We start from the raw sequence: 10,024 nt of genomic DNA, 5'->3' as shown, positions 1-10,024 counted from the left end.
AGGATCCTTACTCAATTCTGAAATGGAATCTGTGACTACGGAGAATATGTCACTATTTGAGAATAAGAGGTCCCACCTGCTCCATTATTTTCACGTTTTCAGTCACAAGGTTGTAACTTACTCTCATCGTTTAACAAGATAAATTAATCAAGTTGAAGTAGGATTTGGTACGTTGATGATAAAAGCAAAGTCAACAAACATTTTTACAAGCAGATCATCTCAGTTACCTTAAAAGTTTCAGATTAATTTACAGAGAAGTGACAGAACCATATAATTTCAGTGAAAATCAACAAGATAGTTACACCATTAAAAAAAGATCAATTCGGCTGGGCGCGGTGGCTCATGCCTGTAATTCCAGCACTTTGGGAGTCCGAGGCAGGCGGATCACCTGAGGTCGGGAGTTCCAGACCAGCCTGACCAACATGGAGAAAGCCCGTCTCTACTAAAAATACAAAAAATTAGCCAGGCGTGGTGGCACATGCCTGTAATCCCAGCTACTTGGGAGGCTGAGGCAGAAGAATCGCTTGAACCTGGGAGGCGGAAGTTGTGGTGAGCCAAGACTACGCCGTTGCACTCCAGCCTGGGCAACAAGAGCGAAACTCTGTCTCAAAAAAAAAAAAAAAAAAGTCAATTCGGAAATACTAAGGCAAGCATGCAAAATTCAGAATATAAAAAAACGCAAAGCCTGGTTGCCCACACGCATTCCTTAGGTTAAGGTGGATTTAAAGATGCTCATCAGAACCCAGTGAATCAGAAGCTGAAAGGGACACTTTGGTGATCAGTGGACGCATTCTCTCATGTGAAAAATGGAGGGAAAGTGAGCACACAGGAGCTGGTGAATCTCACAAGGCTAGATCAGGGGTGTATATAGCTGTAATTCCTGGTGCTATTTGCAACTACATGTATTTAAAATCCAAGGAGGTAAATACTCAGAACACATTAAGCCCACTGATTTAAACAAAACATTTCAAGACCGATATACAGAAAGGGAATGAAGTTGTTAACACAGGACAGCAGCATACCTCACATATTTATGTCTAAGAGATTAAATGGAAATAAATGATCGCTCAAAAACTTTAATGCTCAGTTTTCACAAACACAACCAAGTCTATCAAATTTCCGGATTTACAGCAAAATGTATGAGCTAAAGAAGTGTGCATTCTTCAGTTTCTCCTATACTTTTTTTTTTTTTTTTTTTGCCTATTTTCAAAACTGAGCATCGGGTATTTTTAACATAAGCCATGTCATATGTACAGTTTAACTATGTTTCTGGAATAAACAAAATCCATAATATTTCAGTAACTCATAGTGTATTTATAAAATGAAAAGTTCTCTATCAAAATATACTTTTCCCTGGGAAAAAAATAGACAAATGGATCTACACAAAGTAAACATTAACTCTGATAGATTTCAGTGTAGTTCATAACAAGCATATTTGCCCTTATTCCCCCCAGAGCTGCTCAACTACCAAGAATTTTAAATATATATATATATACATATATATATTTTCTTGAGATGGAGTCTCACCCTGTCGCCCAGGCTGAAGTGCAATGGCATGGTTTCAGCTCACTGCAACCTCCGCCTCCCGGGTTCAACCGATTCTCCTGCCTCTGCCTCCCAAGTAGCTGGGCTTACAGGCGCCCACCGACACACCCAGCTAATTTTTTGTATCTGTAGTAGAGACGGGGTTTCATCATGTTGGCCAGGCTGGTCTCGAACTCCTGACCTTATGAGCCGCCTGCCTCGGCCTCCCAAAGTGCTGGGATTATAGGCGTGAGCCACTGCGCCCAACCTTAAATATTTTTAACTGAGATTTTATTATGTTGACATTTGTTTCTCATTCCATATCATCTTCAGCCAAGCTCTAAGCACTTACAATTCTCTAAATGTTGGGAGCTTAGTCAGAAGCATCTGGAACACTGGTGGTGGAAGAGTTTGCTGTAAGACCTGCAGTAACTGCTGTGGCTGTCCACACACAGCAATTGCATTTGTCAGATGGTCTACACCCTTCTCATATTTACCTTGAGCTAGTAACTCTTCACCAAGCTGTGTTTCTTCAAGGAAGAGTTTCTGAACAGCTTCAGCATCTTCAAGGTCAGGTAACTTGGAAAATCCAGCTCTCTCCTTGGGAAGCTTCTGTTTCTTTCTTCGTTCTCGAAGCCTGTTCTTGAAGTTGGGGTCACTTCGTCTTTTGTGGTCGAAGTAGATGCAGTACCTGATAAAAAGGGCCCCACATACACTGGCGGCGATGGCGCTCTTCCGACCCACCGTCTTCTCTACAACGCAGAGCGTGGATGGTGGCGGCAGGGACTGCAAAGGAGCGGTGGGCCACGAACCCTCAGGGCGGAGGGCGGAGGGCGCTGCTCATACCCAACGCCCGTGGGCCAGGGACTCGGAAAGCCTGAGAAAACTTTTAAAGGGTTCATGTGATTAGATCAGGCTTGCCTAGATAATCCCTCTTTCTAGGTCAATTGATTGGGGAACTTAATTACATCTGCAAACCCCTTCACCACAGTACCTAGATTGAATAACTGGGAGAAGGTATGTGTACACCAATGGCTGGGAATGTTGGTGGGTCATCTTAGAATTCTTTCCAGCTGCCAGGTGTGGTGGCTCACGCCTGTAATCCCAGCACTTTGGGAGGCCGAGGCAGGTGGATCACCTGAAGTTGGGAGTTCAAGACCAGCCTGACCAGCATGGAGAAACCCTGTCTCTACTAAAAATGCAAAATTAGCTGGGCATGGTGGCGCATGCCTGTAATCCCAGCTACTCAGGAGGCTGAGGCAGGAGAATCGTTTGAACTTGGGAGGCAGAGGTTGCAGTGAGCTGAGATCACGCCATTGCACTCCTGCCTGGGCAACAGGGGTGAAACTCCATCTCAAAAAAAAAAAAAAAAAAGAATTCTTTCCAGCACATCCTGCAAGGGTCCATCTGGACTTAGGAGTTAGGGGATGAGAAAATAACTAGAGTAGTACAACTGCACTGCAGGGACCTGAACCTAGATATTCCTTTCCACACCTTTGCACTTTTTTTTTCTTACCCTGATTCTCTTTGGTAGTTGGGAATTCTGCACAATGCCATATACCAAAAGTGGGCAGACACCAACCTGAAGGCACTGCTGTCTCATGGCTATCTAGTGTAGCTGATCTATCTGAGGTCACACTAACACCTTCATCCTGCATTTGGTGTTATTATATACCTTGCCACATGGGCACTGTGCTAGCTTGCCCTCACCCTTGGGTGCAAGTAAATGCAGTTCAACTACTATGGGGTCATATAAGAAGACTGGGGGTGATGGGACTACTCCTGTTTACCTGTTAAGGTGATTGTACTGGGCCAGATGTTATAGATTTTTTCAGAAGAAGACCCTCACCAGAAATAAGGGAATATCTGAAATTGTAGGACATAAGTGGAGGGAAGACACACTACCTTGTTCTTGGATCCCTCTGGGAGGATTGTCACTCAGGCCATCCCAAATTCTTCCAGGCATCTCTGATTGGCTGCCAGTGGCTCCTTTGCTAACCTGTCACAATACTGGATCAGCCGTCAGTTACTACCTGCAGCAGGGGAGAGCTGGAAACAGTCTAGTGTTCCATAACATTTTACTACTTCCAGCTTCCTCTCCTACTCTGTTGAATTACACTAGACTACCCACCTGCCTGTGAAACTGTCAACAATGGACTCAGGTCTCAATGTCTAGCTTGTCCTCACCCTCTTGGGATGACACAGAATTCCTGGTCATTGGGAAAGGCCTGGAAGCAATCCAACAGCCTTGGTTAGCCTCTATCCAAGCCCTGTAACCATGACTGTTGTCTTCACTCCACACAGTGCATGCATGCATGTGCACACACATAACTTTGGACTGGACCCTGTGTCTCTCTTAGCTTCTTCCTGTGTGACCAAATGGCCTTGTTTGCCTCCAGAGACCAAGACCTACAACCCTGAGGTAAACACTCAGCTGTTTCATGTTTTCTGGGATCTTCAGGCCCCCACAGCCACAATCTGGCCTAGATATGATGGAGAAAACTTCCCAGTTGCCAGTCAGGGAGGAGGACTAGGAGTCACAATGTAGTCATGTTCCTGGCTGGGAGTAATTGAAACTAAAGACAATAATAGAAAATCTGCAGTCATTCTAGGCTAAATAGCTAATGGGACCTGTCTAGTCACCCAGTGGATTAGTCTGTACTCCTTAACCAGGGTGGTTTTATTTTTATTTATTATTGCTATTGCTACTAATGTTAGTATTTTAACCAAAGTGGATTTAGATCACAGAATTGATCTTTATAATCTGACAGCCAAAGGGTGGTCTGTGCCCTAATCTACACATCTTATTGTTTATGGATTGTGATTAGCAGTAAGTAAAATAATCAGTATTCCACATATAGGAAAACGCATATGGTTGTCTAATGGTTATCTAACTCCCGTCAGAACTCTGGTGCCTCTTCTCTTGGCTAAGTCTGGGCCCCCTTAGCCCTTGATGTAGGGTAGGACTATTCATGGCTTTCTCTATTCCACTGATTTTCAAAGTGTAGTTCCTGGACCAGCAACATTAGCATCACCTGGGAACTCTTTAAAAATACTAATTCTCAGGGCCCTCTGTGGATCTGCAGTCTGTGTTTTAATAGACTCTTCAGGTATTTCTGATATAGCTCAAGTTTGAGAACCACTACCATAGTTGCTGTATTAACCATTCTCCATAGTTGCCTATAGGTTGAAGTGGCATGTATTACTGATGGAACAGGGTGTGATGCATAGAGGCCACATAGAGATTGGAGGTGGAGAACTGCAGTGGTGGAGAAATACGGCTAACTTGGGCCTTCACTACAGGCTGGCCTCCCAGAAAAGGAGTTGTCCTTCAAGCTCCATGGAAACTGGCTACAGCCAATGCTTAAGGCAATCAGTCCTACTAGAATGCTGACCAGGCCACTTGTCTGCCATAACAACACATAGACTTTTGCCCCTGCTACTGTCAAGAGAGAGCCTGTGCACTCCTAACTGATAAATGAAGTGGTGTAATGGACCAGAAGCCATGGTTCTACCAGCCACGTCATGTATCTATTGGATTGCTGCCCTTGTCAGGCCAGCCATTCTTTGATGTTTCAAGGCTTTTACTCAAAAAGGTGAATAGCCTTCCTCACTGGCATTTAGGGGCTTAGTGGATTAGGAGACACTACACCATCATATTCATGCAAGGACCAGGCTCACTTTCATTGCTGTGTGCTGACTCCAAATGGAATGGGCTACAGCAGATCTCCACACCTACTACTGATCCAATAAATGCTGAAGGGAAGATAATATAATTCTTTTTTTGACTCATGTAAATTCTTAGTTGAGACACTCTCCTTAAAACCAGTCAGGGCTGGGCATGGTGGCTCACGCCTGTAATCCCAGCACTTTGGGAGGCCTGCCTAGGTGGGAGGATCACCTGAGGTTGGAAGTTCGAGACGAGCCTGACCAACATGGAGAAACCCCATCTCTACTAAAACTACAAAATTAGCTGGGCGTGGTGGTGCATGCCTGTAATCCCAGCTACTCAGCAGGCTGAGGCAGGAGAATCACTTCGACCCGGGAGGTGGCGGTTGTGGTGAACCCAGATCGCACCATTGCACTCCAGCCTGGGCAACAAGAGTGAAACTCCATCTCAAAAAAACAAAACAGAACAAAACAAAACAAAACCAAACAACAAAACCAAAATCAGATTTACAAGAGAAAAATCAGCAGAAGTTTGACATACGTTGACATCATATGGGAGAGGGCTCAGTTCAAAAGTATCTTTCTCAAAGCAGTGGCTTAGGAGCCTTGTTTAAATAGTATTTTAACAAAGAGTGATAACTCCCATAATGGCAAGACAGAGAAGAGCACAGGTGTCTTTTAAGAGGTGTGAAAATGTGGGAAGGTAGTAAAATCTGTTCCCAGATTTCTCTGGTGCCTGCTAGTGCCCTCTCTGGGCGGATAAGCAAGTGCTGTTTGTAGTAAGGAAGGATTTATGTTCTGCCATCAGGTGAGTAGAAGCTGAGACAGAGTGTTCCTCTGTGTTTTCAGTGTCTTTGACTTAACAATTCTCAATATTTGGGGGAGAAATATGTTGGTTTCCTTCAATGCTATTCTAGAAAGCCTAGTATGTGTGCTGTCTCATCTTTTGGCTTTGTTTTCTCCATGTTATTCAATTATATGAATATGCTGATATTTTCCATTCTTCTGTTGATAAACATTTGGATTGTTTCCTGTTTGAGGCTATGACAAACAATGCTGCTATGAATGTTGTTGTATATTTATCCTGATGTATCATAAACACAAATTTATATCTAGGAGATTGCTATGGTTTGGATATTGTTTGTTTGGCCCCAACAAGTCTCATGTTGAAATGTGATCCCAGTGTTGGAGGTGGGGCCTGGTGGGAGGTGTTTCGATCATGGGGGTAGATCCCTCATGAATGGCTTGGTCTCATTCTGGTGGGAGTAAATGAATTCTCACTTTTAGTTCCCGTGGGAACTGGTTGTTTAAAAAAGCCTGGCATTTTCTTCCTCTCTCTCTTGCTTTCTGGCTCTCGTCGCGTTTGATCTCTGTGTGCGTCTTCTCCCTTTCCCCTTCCACTGTGAGTGGAGGCAGCCTGAAGCCCTCCACAGAAGCAGATGCTGGTGCCATGCTTCTGGTACAGCTTGCAGAACCAAGGGCCAAATACACTTTTTTTTTCTTTAGAAATTACGCAGCCTCAGATATTCCTTGATAGCAACAGAAAATCTGACTAAGACAGATACCTTAGGTGTGGAATTACTGAATCATCGCAGGGCATATAGCTCTCCAATTTTTAAGATAATGTCTAAGGGTTTCCCAAAGGGGTTGCACCAATTTACAGGTGTCACTAGTATGGGAGGATACTTTGCTCAACATCCTTGCTAACACTTGATACTGTTAAATTGTTTCATTATAACCAATCTAATGTGTGTGTAATATTAATAGTATTTCATTGTACTTTTACCCATTCGTAAAGTGTCATTTCAAATCTTTTCCTCATTGTTTCTATTGTTACCTTTTTTGTGTATTTTTTGGTTAAAATTCTTTATATATTTTGGATAATTATCCTTTTTCACTTACGTGTCGTAAAGTCTACTCTGTTGTTTGCTAAATTAAACTTTTTATTTTTCGATAACTTGTAGATTCACATGCAGTTGTATGAAATAACAGAGAGAGCTTCCACCAATGGTAGTTTCTCCAATGGTAACACTTTATCAGTTTCCTCCAATGGTAGAATCTTGCAAAACCATAGTAGAATATCTTAAGACAGAGTCAAGAGGCAGAACCTCTGCATCACCATGAGGATCCCTCATCTTGCCCTTTTATAGCCATATCCACTGCCCCTGCTTCCCCCATCCCTCCTTATTTCTTTCCTTTTACTTGCTTTAGCTTTATTTTGCTCTTCTTTTTCTAGGTTCTTGAGGTAGAAACATATTACTGATTTGAGATTTTCTTCTTTTCTAGTTTATGCATTTAATCTTATAAAATTCACTGTCAACATAGCCTTAGATGTGTCCCACAAATTTTATATGTTGTATTCACTTTCATTCAGTTCCACATATTTTTAAAGTTTACACTGAGACTTGTCCTTTGACCTCTGTATTATTGGAACTGTGTTGTTTAGTTTCCTAATGTTTGTAGATTTTTCTATTATCTTTCTGTTATGATTTCTAATTTGATTCTATGGTCAGAAAATAGACTGTATGATTTAAATCCTTTAAATTTGTTGAAGTTCATTTGAAGGCCCAGAATATGCTATACCTCATATATGTTCCATTAGCACTTAAAAAGAAGCTACACACTGATGTTGTTGAAAAGAAATGTTCTATGACTATTAATTAGAGCTTGTTGGTTGATGTTCTGTTTTTCTACGTATTTCCTGATTTTCTGTTTCCTTGTTCTATCAATTGTTGAGAGATGAGTGTTGAAGACTTGAACTATTACTGTGGATTTGTCCATTTCTTCTTGCAGTCCTATAAGTTTTTTGTTCATGTATTTTGCAATTTTGTTGTCCACTGCACACACATTTAGGGTTGCTGTGTCTTCTTGGTGGACTGACCTTTTTATCATTATATGATGTCCTTCTATGTTTCTTATAATTTTCTTTGTTCTGAAGTCCAATTTGTCGGAGATTAATGTTACCTCTTCTGCTTTCCTTTGATTCACGTTTGCATGTATAACTTTCTTCATCCATTTACTTTCAACCTGCCCATATTGTTATCCATGAAGTGAGTTTCCTATGGACAGCATATAGATGGCTCATGAGGCCTAGTCTGTATCTTATACTAAGGAAGTCACACAAAAATCAGACCATGTGTCCTGATTTTTATTTATTTATATTTATATTCTGCCTTTTCCCACAAAGGATTGGAGAAAACCTATAACAAGAATATCTACAATGAAACAATAATAAGTAAATACAGGTAGAAAGTCAGGACCAAGAAAAAGATGGGCATGAATATGTTGATCACAAAGGCTAAGGTATTGCTATACTTAAGCTTAAATTTGAAATTGAACTTTCTGACAAAGTACCAAGGTAATTTGTGTTATTTGCATTATCAGGACAGAGAAAGAGAGAATATCCCAATTAATTATGATTCTAGATACACCTTCTGCAATAATGGATTCTATATCTGCATTGTCCAGTATGGAAGCCACTAGCCACATGTGGCTATTAAGCACTTGAATTGTGGCTAGTCATTAAGGAATTGAACATTAAATTTTGTTTACTTTGTATTAATTTACATTTAAATAGCGAGTAGCTACATTACTGGACTAGTAGCTATATTACTGGTCCATTATGTGGCTGGTAGCTACATTACTGGACAGCAAAAGTCTGAAGGAAACAACGCAGTATAGTGTAATTGGAATCAAGTGTGCTGTGTTTAAATTTTGGCTCTGTCACAGTGTTTGTGACCTTGGAGAAGCTACTTAACCCTTCTGAGCTTCAGTTTCCAGATCTGGAAACTGAGTATAATAATAGAACCAGAGCCAGACATAGTGACAAGCACCTGTAATTCCAGCTACTGGGAGGCTGAGGCTGAGGCAGGAGGATTGCTTATGTTCAGGAGTTCAAGACCAGCCTAGGCCACATAGCAGGACCCTGTCTCAAAACAAAACAGTACCTACTTTTGTGGTTCTGAGGAAACAGTAATGTATGTAAAGCATTTAACACAATCCCTGCCACATGGCAAATACAGTTCTATTTTATAATGCTCAAAATTACCTGGTTTGTTAGGAGACTACGACAACTCTCTTTCGCTGGCACTAAAAGGGAGGTTTTACAGAAGAATCAGTAACTGGGAGTCTGAGTTGTGCTTAAGCATCTTAGCCAGTAACTAGTCTCTGGCCATAGAATCAAATGTAGACCAAACATTGAATTTTAAAAACTTGTATCCATTAGAAGTTGCTTAAGGGTACTTTGTTAGAAAACCTGGGCCTCTTTTTGTTTTCCTGTTAAGCTGCTGAGGGATTAAGCACCTAATATTACTATTTAGTATCTCTTTCAACTTGTAGTTCAACTTTTCTTCATCATGAGTGTGTTAAAAGCAAATGTATTAATTTCAATGACCTTTCACTTAATAAGAGATTCATGAGGGAGGATGCCCTTCCAACAAGAACTACAACATATATAACCAGCCAGTGGCTCACGCCTGTAATCCCAGCACTTTGGGAGGCGGAGGTGGGTAGATCATTTGAGGTGAGGAGTTCGAGACCAGCCTGGCCAACATGGTGAAACCCCGTCTCTACTAAAAAAAAAAATATATATATATACAACAATTAGCCGGGCGTGGTGGTACACGCCTGTAATCCCAACGAGGGAGGCTGAGGCAGGAGAACTGCTTGAACCCAGGAGGTGGAGGTTGCAGTGAGCCAAGATCACGCCACTGCACTCTAGCCTGGGTAACAGAGTGAGACTCCATCTCAAGAAAAAAGAAAAAAAAAAAGGAAAAAGGAGATTCATTACTTTTAATAAAAGTGACACTCCTTGAAACAAGAATACATGCAT

General features: G+C 41.6%; 1 protein-coding gene across 1 annotated transcript; it reads right to left on the bottom strand.

Moving 5' to 3' along the window:
* Positions 1-1,837: 1,837 nt before the first annotated feature.
* Positions 1,838-6,645, bottom strand: LOC129485294 (mitochondrial import receptor subunit TOM20 homolog). Its single transcript, XM_055284668.1, is given in 3 exon segments — positions 1,838-1,884; positions 1,887-2,310; positions 6,538-6,645. Coding segments are annotated over 3 exon segments (579 nt in total).
* Between the last annotated feature and the right edge of the window lie 3,379 nt (positions 6,646-10,024).

This window comes from Symphalangus syndactylus, chromosome 6, assembly GCF_028878055.3.
Source record: "Symphalangus syndactylus isolate Jambi chromosome 6, NHGRI_mSymSyn1-v2.1_pri, whole genome shotgun sequence".
Classification (NCBI taxonomy): domain Eukaryota; kingdom Metazoa; phylum Chordata; class Mammalia; order Primates; family Hylobatidae; genus Symphalangus; species Symphalangus syndactylus.
The sequence above is the reverse complement of the archived record's forward strand: the minus strand, read 5'-3'. Positions and strand labels throughout refer to the sequence as shown.